This window comes from Lonchura striata, chromosome 30 (genome assembly GCF_050655825.1).
Source record: "Lonchura striata isolate lonStrDom1 chromosome 30, ASM5065582v1, whole genome shotgun sequence".
NCBI classification, from domain to species: Eukaryota; Metazoa; Chordata; class Aves; order Passeriformes; family Estrildidae; genus Lonchura; species Lonchura striata.
Genome location: NC_140732.1, coordinates 4,667,951 through 4,684,739, shown reverse-complemented (window position 1 = coordinate 4,684,739; position 16,789 = coordinate 4,667,951). Strand labels below are relative to the sequence as shown.

General features: G+C 48.5%; 1 protein-coding gene across 1 annotated transcript; it reads right to left on the bottom strand.

Annotated features, from left to right (window-relative positions):
- Positions 1–248: 248 nt before the first annotated feature.
- Positions 249–14,017, bottom strand: LOC146764963 (TOG array regulator of axonemal microtubules protein 2-like). Its single transcript, XM_085563375.1, has 10 exons — positions 13,863–14,017; positions 12,103–12,208; positions 11,307–11,542; positions 9,895–10,047; positions 8,620–8,737; positions 7,573–7,676; positions 5,965–6,169; positions 3,848–4,064; positions 2,707–2,793; positions 249–484 (listed from the first exon to the last, which is right to left on the bottom strand). The coding sequence occupies exons 1-10, from the start codon at positions 14,015–14,017 to the stop codon at positions 249–251; spliced, it is 1,617 nt and encodes a 538-aa protein (XP_085419501.1).
- Positions 14,018–16,789: the final 2,772 nt, after the last annotated feature.

Sequence of the window (16,789 nt, the reverse complement as noted above, 5' to 3'; positions counted from 1 at the left end):
CACCAGAGAGCGGCCCAGCTCCCCCCTCACCTTTTTGTGAGGCTGAGCCATGCTCAGTCTTCACATTGTCCTCATTGTTTGGAGTTGCTTCAGGGCTCCCATTTCATGACGATGAAGGGCGATGGAGAGAGCGGGGGTAGATGCACACCCTTCCTTAGTGTTTTGTCATTTTTGGCAGACGTAAATAAAGTCACATCCGGAGGTGTCCAAGTCAGAACTTTGTCATCTTTCCGGAGAACATGAGACCTTCACCAGCCCAAAATGTCAGAGAGGTTTTCCTGCACGCGTGGAGGCTTGCTGGCTGCACACTTCTTCAGCTTGGTGCCCATCACCTCGTAGAGGGCCAAGGCAAGCCTGGTGGCCACCGTGCGGATGCTGGCGCTTCGGACAGGCAGCGCCTTGTTCTCCAGGAAGGACCAGAGCACGGGCAGGGCGTAGCGCTCGACGACTTCAGGGCTCCTGGCATAAACCCACTCCACAAGCACTGCCGGGAGAGAGGCACAGCTTCTTACCCACCAGCCTCCATGCAAACAAGGGTCTACCTCTGCCTTTGCTTCTTGGAAGCCTTTCTGGCTAACATCAGCAAAATAGCACACAGAGCCCCATGATCCAGAAACGGGCAAAGCCGCTGATCATCCTTGAAACTGAACCACCAATACCTCAGGACTAATTTCTCCAAACAGAGCCTTGTCCCTGTGGCAGACTTTGTACTTTTACTAAATTATTTCACAATTTGTTTCTGCATGAACAATGAATGAAATATCAAATTGCCTTTTATTTCCATTTAGAAGTTGTCTAAACCCACACTGAAGATTTGGAAATGCACTGTAAGGAGGCAGTTGAGTGATTTCTAATAAAGGGGGTGATTCCATTTTGTAACTTCCATGTAAAGTGCCAGAAGTCTTATCTGACTCCCCTTTGCTCAGTGGCACACAGCAAAGGGCAGTATTAGAACACACTTCAAAGCCCCAGCCCACCAGAGATGGCAGCTGCTTGACAGCTGCCTTAGAAACATCGGTGACTAGCCGGTGTCTTTGGCAGAATGCTTTTGTGCCTTTCAACACGGAGCTGTTTCAAACCTCAGCATGTCTTAGGGAATTACCCAGACCCCACTGCCATGGAATTTGAGCATCTTCATGTTTTAATGGCAGTTCCCCTCCAAATGTTAGTGGCATTTTTTCTTACAATGTGCACTGAAATAGGGGCATAGAGAAAGAAAAATGCTACACAGGGGACTGAAATGTAATCAGAAGGCAAGTGTTTTCTCACATTGTCTCTGAAATCTGCTCTCTGCTCATTTTCTGGACTGAACTATATCAAAAACAGACAAAAATTTGCTAACAACAGGCTCCTTGCATGGCAGATTTGACTGAGGGGTTAAAACCTGAAATGCTAGGGAGACCAGTCTTATTTTCTGATCAGACAAAAAGTTATCTAGTAGCTACTTATTATTCTGTGGTGGAAGAGACTTCATTTTCTCTATGCTGTTAATCCACCAGCAGTCATCAACACTGAAACAGCTCCTGAAAGTACCCAAAACCAATCCTGCTAAGCAGGAAACGGGTAATGGTCCACATTTCAAAATGAGACTTCATTTGAGTTGAAATGCAAATAAAGTCATTGGTCACGACAGAACTTCAGAAAGAGCTATCTGTTCCCACTAAACCTGAGTGAGGACATTTGCACTTTCTAAAGTAGTCCTCATTTTTGTTCATTCCTTTATTTGAAAAAGAGATCAAAATAACTGCAAAACTATATTCCCTGTTCCTGGGGATCTACTTGATTCAAATGCTCTTTGATGGTGGTTTGAAAGAGCCTTTGACATTCCCAATCGCTGAACATGCCCTGTTCAGATTCATAAGGAAGACACAAAGACTATGAAACCTTCTATTTAAAGATGCTGGCATAATTAGCAGTGCCATTAGCCCCAGTTAAAGCAAGGCTATCAGTCGTCTTCTCTACTGTATGTTGAGATTGTCATTTTTCCAATCCTTGGCTACTGCTGACACAGCAAGCTCCTCTGAGGAATCAATTCTCAGCTGCATTTGTAGCATTGTGGACAGTGCTGACACAGGAAGAGGCTGTTTGCACAGCCTGAAATGCTCAGTGCAGTGCCACTTCCACAGCACAGGCAGGCAGCCTCAGCACTCTGCTTCTGCCCCTCTGCCCCCAAAGGCTGCCTTGCACTAAATCCATGCAAGGATAAGTGTGATAGACTCTAACAGAGTATCTGATAGAGTGAGATACACTCTGTGTGGTGAGTTTTGACCTAAGCTGTGACCCCAAGGCTCCGCATGCTTCAGCCTCAAAACTTTCCAAGAGCAAAACAAGAATTCTGTGAGAACAAAACAAACTGATCCCCTGAAACAGCATTTTTCACCATTTTTCCTAAAGGCTCACAGATGTCCCTGAGGCTCCAAGAGAGGAGCCAGCTGGGCTATTTTTAGCCCCTTCCTATCCTGGAGGTGGGTTCTGAGATGTCCCCGTGAGAGCTCAGCCCCCAGGCCCAGCGCCGCCCCCATCTCAGATGCTGCACAGCTCTGCAGCAGCCAGGGAAACCTGCCAGAGACACCTGCCCTGGGTATTGGGCAGGAGGGACAAGCTCAGCACCTCCTGCTGTGGCGGAGCTACTCTACTGTCCATTCCCAGGCATTCCCTGTAAATAATCCCCTAGAGGACCTCTTGGCTTAGAAGGGGAGGCCATACCTGTGATACACTCCGTGACAGCCAGCAGAGCTTCGCCATTCAGTTGGCTCCATTGGTTGCTGAGCTCTTTCATCAGTGATACTTTATCTACAAGTGAAACACACGTTTCTGCTTACTCTTCTGAGGTCATAGCAGAAAGGACAGTGGGGAGGGAAAGGGCAGGGGCAATCCCATTTTATAAAAGAAAGTCATATTCTGCTGATTTTTGAATCCTTTTCTTCTTTCCTGCCAGCCTACTTGGCAGGGTTAAAAGTTCCAAAAGAAAAGCTCTCCTTTCACATTTGAAAATCCAAAGTTGTCTTCTGTACCAGGAGCTAAGTTAACACATTTCACATCAGGCACCTCAAGAGTTCAGTTTCATGTAAGCACTGAAAAGGTTTTGCATCCCACAGTAAAAAGGAAGAACTCCATCCTTGGGACACAGAAAGGCACTGAGTCAGGCAGTTCATGAATTCACAGAGCAGCTGAGGTGGAGAAGGTGGAAACACCCCTTGAAGACCTGCCTCCTCACCACTCAATTTTTCAGGCATTTTCAGAGCTGACAACAATCTGTGTGGCAAAGGAATTTAGAGCAGCCCTTGTCTATGTAGGTGTTTGCTAGAGCCACCTTGCCCCATGCAAAACAACATGTGGAACAAGGCATGATTGACAGCTGGATTTAGACCAGTTTGTTCGAAGGAAATGAACTTGGTGAATCCTAAGTTCCCCTTTGAAAAAAGAAGACAAAGAAGAAAGGTGGAAAATAGGCAGCTAATGCCTATCATGTAGAGCCTTCCAGGTGGCTGCTCTGCAGAAGCTCTGATGGGCTGGTGTCCCTTCATGCCAACAGCAAAGCTGTTCATTTGGGAAGTCAGATGGGGCCCAAGCAAACTTTGCCTCTGAATTGTAGCAAAGCTGTAGTCCAGGACTTTGTCTTCAGATCAGCAGCACAGAGCCAAGGGCTCCTGGGACTTTTGGGAATTGCTGATCACATTCAAGCCTGTTGGAGGACTGGTTCCTAAGGACTGCACCTCCAAAGCTTCTGTGGGTGTCTGCGAGAGCCTTCCACAGACAACAGCAGCTGTCAAGGCACTCAGCGTTCTCTTGTGTCGCAGAGACAGAGACGCAGTTGAGGAGAGTCCATGCTGGGGCTCAGCCTCACCTAAATGAGCAATGGATCCTTCCAGCGCTCTCACAGCTGCGGCATGAATCCCGGGATCCTTTGAGTTTAGATTCTTTGTTATTCCTTCCACCAAACGGATGATCACGGGGCTCAGGGCATCTTCCAGGAGGCCTATGATTTCTGCCAGCACGTCCAGCGCCTTCTGCCTCACTCTCTTATGCGTGTCACATAGTCTCAGGTCAAAATAATCAAAAATCTGTGAAGAGAACAAATAACATGAGAACTTGATTAAAATGACCTTGTTTGAAGAGGGGGTGTGGAAATGAGCACTCAGCAATGTCAAAGGTGAAAGTGATCCTTTCTGTCAGGTCAGCCCTTGCATGCACAATTGCAATGTTTTCCTGTGGGCCTCTCGCTGGAATGGTTCTGCAACCTCATGCTGGTTGAAAGATTTTCATCTGTTTTAAAGAGGTTTAGTTGGGGACAGGAGAGTTCCTATGATGTTTCTCCCCAGCTATAAATCATTCAATCAATTCCCTTTATTAACTGATAAGACTACCTTTGCTTTACAAGAGTGGAAGCTGATATTTACAATGCCCGGGTTTCTATACAGTTGCCTCAAGTACTGAGGGCAATTATGATTCTGCCAAAACTATGGCTGGAGGAGATCTAGGTTTTATTTTGTTTGTCTCAGAACCTGTGTCTGGAGATGGGCAGGGCTCTGATCAACTCTTCCAGGACTCAGACCATTTCTCTAACTAACAGGTAGACTTCTAAAATGCAATGTGCTGTACAGCTCTCATTAGAGCAGGCTCAGTCCCTTGAAAGCCCATTATCAGGCACCAGTTTCTGGAAGAAGGGGAAAAAGCATCTACTGGGAGGAGAAAGGATAGCTCTGTCCTTAACTGTTTTCCTCCTTTTCCAAAGAGAAAAAAAAAAAGCCCCCCTGTGGGAACTCAAAATGTCTCTCAGACATTTTTAGAGGTTCCAGGCCTTGGTCAGAAGCATTCTAGACCCTGGCAGACAGCTGAAAAACAACTGTGATTTTGAGTTTGAGCCATGGAATGAATTACCAACTTTGGAGGTGGAACAAGCAATCACAAAAGGTTAGATAGTATAGTATAAGTAGTCACAAAGTAGAGGGGAAATTTTTTAGTATTGTACAGGGGGGTTTTAGCACATGTACAGGGGGGTTTTCACTTTGTACATGGGGGTCAGAAGTTCTAAGATGGAGGAAAGTGGGCTGAACCCATCCTTCTTCCTTCTTCTTCCTTACCTCCATGTTCTTGGTGATGTTGGCACTCATAGATTGGTTTAGAGTAGAAAAACACTTAGCAACGTAGGTAGTAGGTATTGGGGAATAATTGTAAACATGTTATACGTAATATATCTTATAAAAGATAGCAGCAACCCTGGGCGGAGAGAGAGACGAAGAAGACAGCAGATAGAGAGGATGCCAGGGTGTGTGTGTGCCTCTACCCAGGCCACTGATCAAATAGCTGCAGTCCAAGAACATAATCTGTTAGATAACTAGCAATAAACTGCCTTGAGACCGAACAGCTAAGCCTGCGGAGTTTTTCTTTGGAAGCACGGGTTGGAGGAGGAATTTCACCACCACATGTGGCCCCAAAACAAGGCTGGGGTTCCCACACCCCCCAAGAAGGGTGAGCACCATCTTTACCTAGAGGAATAGGGACAAGGATGGAAATGAGTAGCCAGAGCTGTGCCTGTGCCAGACAAGATGGAGTTTCCAGAAGTATCCTTTAAAAACATTTAGTTGAAACCAACCCAGCCTGAAACATCTCTTCCCCACTCAAACCCATTTTTTGTCCAGAGAATAAGTGCCATTATTGCTTTCAATGGCTGGATTCCCTTCACATAACCCAACTGGCAGTAGGAGACAGCAGCAGTTAAACCAGCAGGAAATTCTGTCATCATCTGATCAACAGCATCAATATAGAAAGCTGCCAGACAAATACAGCTGGACTGAAAAAACTTGTCCTGAAGCCTGGACCTGAATTCAATTTCTCTGGGTAAGAGGGACCAGCCTGTCCCGAAGAGCCAGGATGTCCTGCCAAGACACACTGAATTAACTTTACTTCCCCAGGCCTGGGAAAGGAGCTGATGGAATGGAACAATGAAGATACCCTACATACTTGGACAATGTTAGTGGAGATGAGCTGGGGTTTGGTTTTGGACAGGTCTAGGAGGAGTGCCACTCCTTCCATCCGTGTCTGAAACTCCTTGGCTTCCAGGAGAAGGTAAAGCTTCTGGAGCGGCTTCATCTCTTCCACAGCTGGAGGTAACGTGACCTGGGCTTTTGCACGGTGTAGGAGGCGTCCATCAGAGGTAGACTCCACCCTGGAAAATAAAACCAAATTAGGACCTGTTGGTAATAATAGCTTCAGTTAATTGTGACCAAAACATCTTGAGGAGCTTTCCTAGTGATGTCATTTCAAGCTAGAATATCATGAGGCTCTGAAGAACAACGTGAGCCTCACGCCAGTCATTACAGGAGACAATCTGCAAGTAACATTCTCACACTGCTCACTCAGAAACACCAAGGATGAGCTGCATCTGATCTATCTTCAGATGACTTCCAAGGCGAACTGCTCACATTGCTTTGTGGGGAAAGATAGACGCTACTTCCAAGTTTAAATGCCTCCTCATATGGGAGGTGTGTGTCTTATAATAAGGAAACACATCATTCTGGAGAAGTGTCTCTACACCAGGCATGACAATCTGGAAAAGTAGCTCAGATGCATTTGAACAGATGAACAGGGGCGTATCTGAAGGGTCCAGAAAAGCAGTAACAGAGATAAAAACAGAAGCCAGACATGCCAGAACTACGCTCACATTTTGTTTGCTTCCCTAGAGACCAGATCCACAGCTTAACAAACCCACTGGGAACAATTCTCCTGGATCAACCTGTCTCTTCCATGAGCATGGGCAGATGCAAGCCATGCTACTGAGACATGTGGTCACTTTCCTGCCACCGCTGAGCGGGACAGCTCTAAATAAATCCCCTCTGTTATCAGAGGAGAACAGGCACAAGCAGCTCTGCCACTAGCATGAAGAGACAGCAAGAACCAAATTCCTGTCTTAAACGCTGATTGCAGCACAGGGGGAAATAAACCAAACATGCTGTCCATCAAGTAAACTATATGAAGGACAGGAATATCAAGACAAAAAGTCCACATTGAGGCACCTGTTGGCCAAAGTTGCTCAGGAATTCCCTTACTACTACTACTGCTACTACTACTCAAACGTCATACTGTTTGAGGGTAAAAAAGCCATGAATCAGCCAGGCCAAACCACATGGATGAGAACTGTATCTTTGGGGAATGGCATCTTGTTTCAAGACTGGGACTTCTCATTAAAACACCCATCTACAAAAAGACAAAAGACTACACTGGGATTTAAAAAGAACACCCTGGTTGCATTTCCTTGTCCCAAGTCAGGCAGCAGAAACCTGGCCCTCTTCGAGCCTCCACAACACTGCCCTTGCCACTGCACTGGATGGTCTGAGCTGTTACCAATGGGTGTCTTTTGTTGCCCAGTTTTTGTGGAAGCCTTCCAGAGAAGTTGTGTTCAGCATAATGCAGAAGTGGACAATTTTTATCCTAGAGCATTTGTAGGGAAAGGAAAGAATCTCTGGCACTGGTCATCTCCAGCAGAAAGATTTTCCTGAGGAAGAGGCATGTAAAGCACATGTCATGTGCTTTGTCACATCTAACAAAAGTGCTCCCATCTGACAAAAGTACCGATTGCTAGAAGGCGATGTGGCCTGGGGCTTCTTTGAGCCGTCGCTCCTCTTCTTCACCAGGTTCTTCACAGATGGGCGTTCAGCCTTCTGGTTTTCCATCCCCTACAAAGACATCAAGAAACTCCATGAATCTTTAGAATTCAAAATAGGGAATTCCTGGATTAAAACACAAGTTAGAACCAGGACCACTGCTACCAAGGCTTAAGGAAACATTTCCTAACTTACAGAAATAAATGGAGCAGAGATTCAGTGATGCCAACTCTTTGTTTACAATAGCCCAAGGCAGGTTATGGGTGCTGTCATACGGCAGTGAGCAGCAGTCTAAAATCCTAAATTCATTATTCTTGAGCATAAATGGGAATAATGCAAACTGGTAGGCAATGAGTGTTCTCAATGGAAGCAGCAGATTTGGACTCCTTGGGGGTTGGCCCACTATTTGGTTCAACACTTACTCTCCCTGCTCCTGCACAAAGTCACACTCCCTTCTATAATGTAGATAAAAAGAAGAAAATCCCCCCCAAACAAACAAACTATTTTCCACTGGATGCTGATGGATTCACCAAGCCTCTTCCAGCTCCACAAGGCTTGACAGCAGGGAAGATATTCCCAAAAGACCAACAGTAATTATAGCAATTAGGTTTGACTTGGACATCTTTTGTATATTTGGAAATGTCCTTGGCACCACTACTTCTGGTGTCTTTTGCAAAGACACTGTTATCCTCAGAAGCACTATTCTCACTTAACTGCTTGACTGGGGGCAGAGTAGGGAGAGCCCGTGGGGCCTTGCCCTTGGATGTAAACCCATTTTCTCCTCTTTCCCTTTCCACTTTGTGATATTCAAAGAATTCAAAGCCCCACTTTTTCCCAAATAATATCAGTTCCTCTGTGGTCTGCAGATGAACAGGCTGGGGATTAACAGCTCATTCCAGGAGCAAAATGATGCAGCAGAAGAGGAATGAGGTAAAGACACATCGAGTATGTTTGATCTCATATTAGCAGTGGCAATACTTGCACAAAGGAGACACTGCTTCTGCCAAGCACTTACTTTCTTCTTAATTCTTGCCAGGATATCTTCCAGGTCATGGGTGGAAAGAGATTGTTCCAAAAACTTCTTAAATTTTGGATTATTCAGCAGCATCTTCACCATCTCCTGTCCATAATGCCTAAGGAAGGAAGGAAGACAGGAAATGAAAAGTGAACAAAGGAAGAGTGTTAACAGAAGCAGCTGATACCTTAAACTGATCAGGTGCAATCCTTGCAAGAGAAGGCATTACCTACTCAGCAAAGAGGGAGATTTGCTTCACTGGACACTGCACAGTGTTGTCAGCTGAACACAAGGGACAAGAGGAGAATGTGGGGCCACAAAAAAATACCATTTCACTCTGAAACTGTGGGTGTGCTTCTGTGGGATCAAAGGATCCCAGGGAACAGGCAAAACACATCTGCTTTGTTGTCAGAGCCTATTAGCAATGTCCTGCTGCCATTGCACAATAATTTGCCTTTCTTTCACTGGCAGGGAAGCCGGAACAAAACACCTCATGCTTGCTTTGGATTATTCTATACTATATAGAATAATCAGGGGCATGGGCAGATAGTTGCTCTGGTGTCCCTGGCAGCTATTAATGGGAATTTCATCATCAAAGTAAGGGGATTTTGGTGGTTTGGGTTGGTTTTGCCACTAGGAAATGACAGATTTCTTCAAGAAGAAATTTGGAGGTCACTGAGCCACAGATAACAGCATTCTACAAACCTGCAGAAGTAGTTTAGAAAGACTGAATACATAGGCTAAAGACCTCTGAAATATTTCTAGGGAAGTCTTAGGTTAATGTGAAATAGATGTTTAGGATCCTTCAGTGATGAAGCCAACACTTTGCCTTTATCGTGTGCACCTAAGGCCAGTCAAAACTTTTTGACTGGCTAATCAGAGCTCTTTTGATCTCAGTAAAGAATCCTTCAAGTCACAGGAAGTTGGCAATGCTCTTTCTTGGTGGCCAAGCTCAGGTTACCCACTACAGTCATTTCCCCAGGCCATCCAGAGCAGTGGTCACAGCACCAAGGCTGACAGAGATCAAGAAGTGTTTGGACAATACTCTCAGGCACATGGAGTAACTCTTGGGGTGTCCTGCACACAACCAGGAGCTGGACTTGATGACCCCGATGGGTCCTTTCAAACTCAGCATATTCCATGATTCTGTGACCCTTATCCACACTGTGAGGTAACTTAATGTAACCTTTAGTTTCCACTCCTTTGTAGTTTTACCCTTTATAGCCAGACACAAAACCATGTTCCCGTTTTGGGAGGTGAAATGAAGATCATTACCTTGTGTCCTGGTGACAGTCCTGAGCAAGTGTCCCTGCCACGTGTGCCAGTGTCTCAGCCCTGGGTGTGCCTGCCAGCTTCGTGACTCCAATTCTCTGCACCAAGGACAGGAGGAGCTCGGCCGCGCACTTCCGCACCTGGACGTAGCGGCTCCTGGGAAGAAGAGAGCAAACCCTGGGCACAGGGAGAAGGAACAAGAGCAGCACAGGCCTTGGCCAGAGCCTGCTCCCTGTCCTTGCTGGGGGAAGGAGGCCTGGGCTCTCCCTGCAACTTCAGACACCTGTAGAAGGTTCTGTCCTCAGATAAACACAACGTTAGCAGGGAAAACACGCTGTGGGGCGGGAAGTTGCCGATATCCAGCAATGCAGCCTCTGTCTTTTATAAAGATTGGCAAGGGATACATCTGAGTGTTTTGACCCTATTCCAAAGCTGAGGAAAGGGTGGCAGGCATTTTGGCCAGGTTGTCCTGATCTAGAGACTGTCTCTTGGGAACTGTCAGGCCCAGCACCAACACTTAAGGCAGCATTTTCTTCAGCTGTCCCGTTGCACTCAGCCTGTGAAGGTGCCTGTCAAGTGATTCATCATCTCAAGGCTAAGCTGAAATATCAGTTTGAATGGAAAGTAGAGCTCTCAGGCCAGGACAGTCATACAAGCCTCCTTTTGGCAGGAGCTGCACCTGCTGTGCAGGCAGTGCCACACCCAGCACATTCTGCCCCATGTGCTGCACGCCCCAGCAAGTACCCTCCGTATTTCTCACGTTAATTGAATCATGAGGATACGTGGTTTTTCCCAGCACTGCAAAATACCCAACAGCGCTCACAGCGGTAATTGCAAATGTTTTCCCTCTTCCCAAAAAAGCACAAGGCTTTCTCCTTGGCCTTTGCAGGCACTTTCATTTCCCCAGTGGTCACCAGGTCTAGGAAAAGCTGACAGACTGGGAGAACTCCAGGAAGCAGCAGGAAGCTGAGTCAGAGGAACTTTAGACTGGATATTAGGAAAAGGTTTTTCACCCAGAGGGTGGTTGGGCACTGGAACAGGCTCCCCAGGGCAGTGGTCACAGCATCAAGCCTGACAGAGTCCAAGAAGCATTTGGACAACAATCTCAGGCACTTGGTGTGAGCCTTGGGCCCTTCTGTGCAAGGCCAGGAGCTGGACTCAATGGTCCTGATGGGCCCCTTCCAACTGCCCCTATTCTACAGATCTGTGATTCTGAGAACTAAGAGGCTGCAGCAGGGCAGAAATAGGTGACAAGAGGAAAGAAATGAGGTTGAAAGAGAATCAAGTCCCTGAGTTCACAGAAGACCCAGGATACAGGACCCTTCCCTGCGACCATTCCCATTCTCTCTCTCTCACCCCTTCCCCCACCCACACAGGAGAAGGTGAAGAATATCACTCAAAGAAGAAGAACCTACTTGGCTCCCTTGTCCATGAGAACAGTCATTGCTCGTGCAGGAGTCACCTTCTCTACCATGATGGCCAGGGCCTGACAGGCTGCCTTCTGAACAAACTCTGGGGAGTTCCACACCATGTGGAGAAGGACCGGAGCAACCTCATCCACCTCGGAATCCATGTCCTTCCTCAAGAGTGCAAACAGCTCTCCCAGAGTGACGATTGCAGAGCAAGACAGCTTTGACCGCAGGCTGGTCACCTGGGGAAGTCATGAGGGGAAACATAAGAATCACCTTGAAAAGAAAACCAGTTGCCTTAGACAAAACTCCCGGGAAATCACAACACCTCCCACTGTGTCCAGAGGAGCAAAAAAGCACAGTAAGAGCAGAAGAGCCCAAGCACAGAAAGGTACCTCCTCTGGCACCAATTTCTGCCCTCAGACCTGCTTACTACAGGCCTAAAAAATATATTTCACTAAAGTGTGCTACTTGACCCTTCTGTAATAGCAACTGCTTTGATTTTAGGGCCTTTTGTTTGAAAAAGAAGCAATTAACGCAAGGGCTGCTTTCAAACCATAAAGGCACAAGTCATAAAGATAAAAGACTCAGGTGCTCCTGTTCAAAAAAGCAACAGCTGTAGTTGAAGCACTCAGACAGGAAACACAAAACACAGGCTCAGGTCTACAGACTAATTTGCAGTGTTGAATTACAGCTTGGGCAGAGAAGGCACACCCTGAGCACACATGGAGATGAGCGAGCACACAGCTACTCTACACACTGTGTATGAAGTGTGGGGGACAATTCAGAACAATGTTCTCACCTCGCTGGTAACTGCCAAGCAAATCTCACGAAGTCGACAAAGCAGGACTTCTGAATGGGACTCAGCCAGCTGTTTGATGATGCAGAGTCCCTTCTCCTTCATCTCCCTGAAAGGCAAGTACCAAAAAGATGGATTTTTCTCTAGCCAAGAGCTAGGCAGCACCCTCTGAAATGACCAGGCTGGCAGCTCAGTCAAACCATGGGAGGTGCTTTTCATAGCGTAGTTAATGAAATCATAGACTCAGGATGCTGTGGCTGTCAAAAGCATACAAAACTCCAAGAGGCAAACAGGGGGGTGTCAGAGTCTTCATTTGTGGCCTTTCTGAAAACCTCTGGCACACCAAGTCTCTCTGTCACTACTTCCTAGAAGTTGTGAGGCCAGGCCATGCTGCTGTTTCTTGTCACGTCCCTGTACCTGTCCCTGAGACACAGTCCCATGGGGCTGTTCCTGGGACATTTTCCTTCTTTGTCAGCCCCAGCAGGCAGTTCAGCAGGGAGAGTCTGCGCTGCCACTCTGGAGCCAAGTTTCCACTCTATAGTCTCGGCCTGTGTGTCACCTACTCCACTGCACTGCACACTTTCCCCCAAAAAGCATCAGAGTGTCCCAGAACGGTTCCACCCCTGGGCAAGAACTGTTGAAACCCTGGCTTTTCCCAAAACACTCCTACCTAAAACAACCCCCACAACAGCAACATGTTATTTAAGAGGTGCAAACAACTCTATCTCTCAGCACTTGCTTTGCGCAGGCTCTCAGGTACAGGAAGGTCTGAGGGCTGCAGCACAGGGCTGGTGACCGATCCCACGGGCACCCCTGGGTGTCCTCCAGACCCCCACACCTGCAGGAGCTCTCTGCACCTCACAGGGCACCAAAGAGAAAGGGGAAGAGGAAGCAGAAGAGAAAAGGCAAAGCAAAGGCGACTGCACAAGGAGGCAGATTTTTCATGCTTATCCCAGTGGGAATGGAGGCCTTATCCCCCTGTGTGAATGAAGCATCCAGCAGAGAGTGGATGCTAACCCAGACATCACAAAGAGAACCAGTATCACCTGGCATTTGTAGAGTTATCACCTCTGGGCCTCCTTCTGTCTGTGTAAAATGTTGGGACACATTGTGAGTATTGACAAAACATCTCAGGCCCATATGAAGCAGTGAGAAGGAAAAGTTGAATTCCAAAAATGCAAGGCTCCTAGAGGATTTTCTTTCTTTTTCCTTCTCTTCTGCCATGAGCTCTTCAGAAGTAATGACAGACTGAGGGACTTGAAAGCACAACTCAGTCGGTTTCTCAGAAAGAGGAACTCCCTGAAGCTGCTTCTGGGACTGCCATGCAGGAGGTCACAGGGAGACCCTGTCACCTGCCATTGCTGGCAGCAGTGGGAGCAGAGAGGAATCTTACTCAGTCCCACTGGCCTAGTGGCCCAAGGCACCCAAACCTGCACTCCAAACTGCTGCCATCCTGCTTCTCCCTTCAGCCAGCAAATCATGTCGTTCCAGGGCCTTCTCTCTCCCCTCAAGATTTCCTTTGCAGCCCCGTGGAGCAGCAGGCAAAGCGAGGAAGCAGCACGGACCTGCTGCAGCTGGAGCACTGCTGCAGAGCAAGGCTGAGAAAAGGCTGCTCTCAAATCTTGATCCTCTCAGTGCTCTGCAGTGGTTTCACCAGTGCCCTTCGGCCCTCTGGGCTCTCGGGGCTCAGAGGCAGCAGCAAGACTCACTTCTAACCAACCTTAATGCTAAGAGGGACGCAGCGTGAACGGGGCCTTTCTTACCAGTCGTCGCTGCCGAGCGAGGACAGTGCCTCCTGCAAGGACTGCTGTGGGTCTGCAGAGGCCGTGTCCTTCTGCCCAGTCCCACGGCGCGGCTGCTCTCGGCGCTGGGCACCAGCGGCCGTCTGCGAGGTCACTGTAAGGACAGGGTCGGCCATGGGCGCTGCAGCCCCGGGCAGGGCACCCCGCCATGGAGCGGCCTGCAGCCCATCTCCCAGCCAGGGCTCCCTGGGCACACACGGGCACTGGGGCAGAGGCTTCCCTGCTGCCTGGCGCCTTGGGCTCCTTGCTTTCCCCCAGCCTCCCCGGCTGGGCACAGCTCCAGGCTGAACCTGACCATGGCCCCGCAGCGCCAGCTCCCCAGTGCCACAGGGGCCACAGCCAGCGGCAGGTTCCTGCGGCCGCAGAGCTCCCGCTCCCTGCCAGACAGGGCCGGCAGCAGGGCTGGCCAGCCAGGAGGGAGCCCCTCAGGTGCCTCTCTTGTCTCAGCGCCCTGATTTCCCCCAGCCCTGGGGATGGGGCACTCTGCAACTCCCTGAGGAGAAACCTGCAGCTGCCTGGCCACAGCACCGAGCCAAGGCTGAACAGCCCAGCCCTGCTGGGCCCGGCTCAATCCCCACGGAGCAGCTGCCAGGGAACAGCCACACCTGACCCTTCCCACCTGACAGTGCCTCTGCCTCCACTGACCTCAAATATCCTAGACAGCAGCCAGCTGAGTGTACATACATTTAGCCTGCTATTGGGAAGGGAGTAATTTATGGATTTGCTTCTTTCCAAGCATCATGAACCTTTACTCTTTCAGAGGTACACACTTGCTGTATTTCAAAGATGCTGAGGTGAAATTTATTTGTCACCAAATGGATGTGTTTGCATACTGTGCACTGCCTAAGCTTTCTCTTGCAATTTCCAGTCTAGATGGTTGATAAAAAAGCCTTCCAAATGCAAACTGGGGAAAAAAGAATGCGAACACCGATGCAAATTGTTGGCAGACGCACTCTCTTGATAAAAAGCTGCATGCAGAGCCGGACAGCAGCACAGGCAGAGGGCCCAGATGGTGAGTGCACAACTGATCCTGGTGGTTCTCGTAGGTGCACGGTGAACACACCCTGGCAGGCTGCCCTGCAGCTCATCCCTGCAGTCACAGCAGCCTCCTGGCACCAGTTATCCAGATGGGCAAAAGGCAGAGCTTAGGCCTTTACCCCGATTTCATTCAGCTCAACTTTCCAATGGATTTCTAGAACCAACTGCTACAGTACTACCAAGCTGGAGTAACTCCAAAGTAGATTTGATGTTCAATCTCAGGACAGGCTATGGACCCGAGGTGCCAGCTGTTCTGCCTGAGGCAGGAGGCAGTTTGTGCTCCTTGTGCAAGGAAAAACCCGTGCAGGGAAAAAGCTGCCAGGGAGCAGGCTTACCTGTGGAGTTGCGTGGGAAGCTGCCATCCCCATGGATGGTGGACGTACTGGGCAGTAAGGGCACGTTGTCCTTCACAACCTGCTTCTTCAAGTCGCTACCAGGCTGTTTTCTCTGCCCACTAGCAGCTGTGCCATCGACAGGTGGTAGCCTAAAGCCTGCAGGGACCAAAGAGGAGCTTGTAAGTGGAGGGTGCTGGGCAGGGTGACAGTCGAAAGTCCAAGGAAACTCGCTGGAGGTGGGTAACATCTCTGTTATCCCAAAGAACTTCAAGTATAACAATGGCACACTAACATGGGACAGTGATCACAGAATCACAGAATATTAGAAGAGTTTGGGTTGGAAGGCACCTTTAAGCACCATCTAGACCAACTCCTATGTACAGGGACATCTTCATCTAGATCAGAGCCCCATGTAAAGTGGCCTTGAACACCTTCAAGGATGAACCAACAACAGCTTCTCTGGGCAAACCCTTCCAGCTTTTCATCCCCTTTAATTTAAAAACAAATTCTCCCTCATATATAATCTAAATCTACCCTCTTCTAGCTTAATAGCAAATTGCAGTGATGCTTGCCCTAAGAAACAAGGAAGAGCCAGTATTGCTTTGCTTTTGTTGTCCTGTTGCAGAGGCTGTCAGGGGAAGTTCCCAAAAGAAAGTGCAGATAACCTTGCATGATGCTCTCGGGCTGAGTGCTGCCTCCTTAGGGCCCTGCTGCCGCCCTCGGGGCAGCGCTCCCAGCCCTGCAGTCAGAGCCCCTGGGCCGGGATTCAGTCGGGAACGCTGCTTGCTCCTGGGGCTACAACAGAAGCAATGGATGGGGCTTCAGCACAGCTCAGCAGTGCCAGCTCCTCAGCAGGGAGCGGCAGGAGGAGGAGCTCTGGTGTTTTAATCAGAAGGAGCTGGACTTTGTTTCTTCCAGGCTGCAGCCTGGTTGAAAAGCATTCTTTTGGACTTGCCTTCCCTGGAGGCTGCTCTCCAGGAGAGTCTGAAGCCCCAGTGTACTTTGCAAGACAGAATTTTCTACTCTGAAAGACTGCAGAGGTGAAGGTGGGAAGCTGATATTCTGGTACTGACTCAGTGAGGCTATGGGCAAGACACTTCATGCATCTGTATTTTTCTTTGGCAAACAGAAATAAATCCTATGCAAGCTTCCGCCCCAATGCAAGCCAAACAGCATCCCAGCCTGATTGCAACACTGTGCAAAGGGCAAGCAAGTGGTCAGAAAGGACCACAAGTGTAGCCAACACTTACTTGCTCCAGCTGCATCCCCAGGCTCAACTGGCTTAAGAGGAAGCTGCAAGGATGCTTGATTTTGTCTCCTTCTCTCCAACTCTTTCTCCAGAAGCTCCATTTTCTTCCGCTCCAAGTTCTTTTGAGCCAACTTGCACAATGCAGGACGGATCTAGGTGCAATGGAAATACAGCACAGACTGTAAGCACAGACACACAAACTAAACACAACATCTCATCAGGAGCACAGAGTCCACAGAGTGCTACAGGCTTCAGTGCAGCTCCAC

Bases quoted from the DNA above. Each gene is read 5' to 3' on its own strand.
- LOC146764963 (XM_085563375.1), bottom strand. From the start codon at position 14,017: ATGGCCGACCCTGTCCTTACAGTGACCTCGCAGACGGCCGCTGGTGCC. The intron at 12,209-13,862 runs GTAAGAAAGGCC...CTTGCCTTTCAG, and splicing joins TCGCTCGGCAGCGACGACTG to GGAGATGAAGGAGAAGGGAC. The intron at 485-2,706 runs GTATGGCCTCCC...CTCTCCCGGCAG, and splicing joins TGTCACGGAGTGTATCACAG to TGCTTGTGGAGTGGGTTTAT.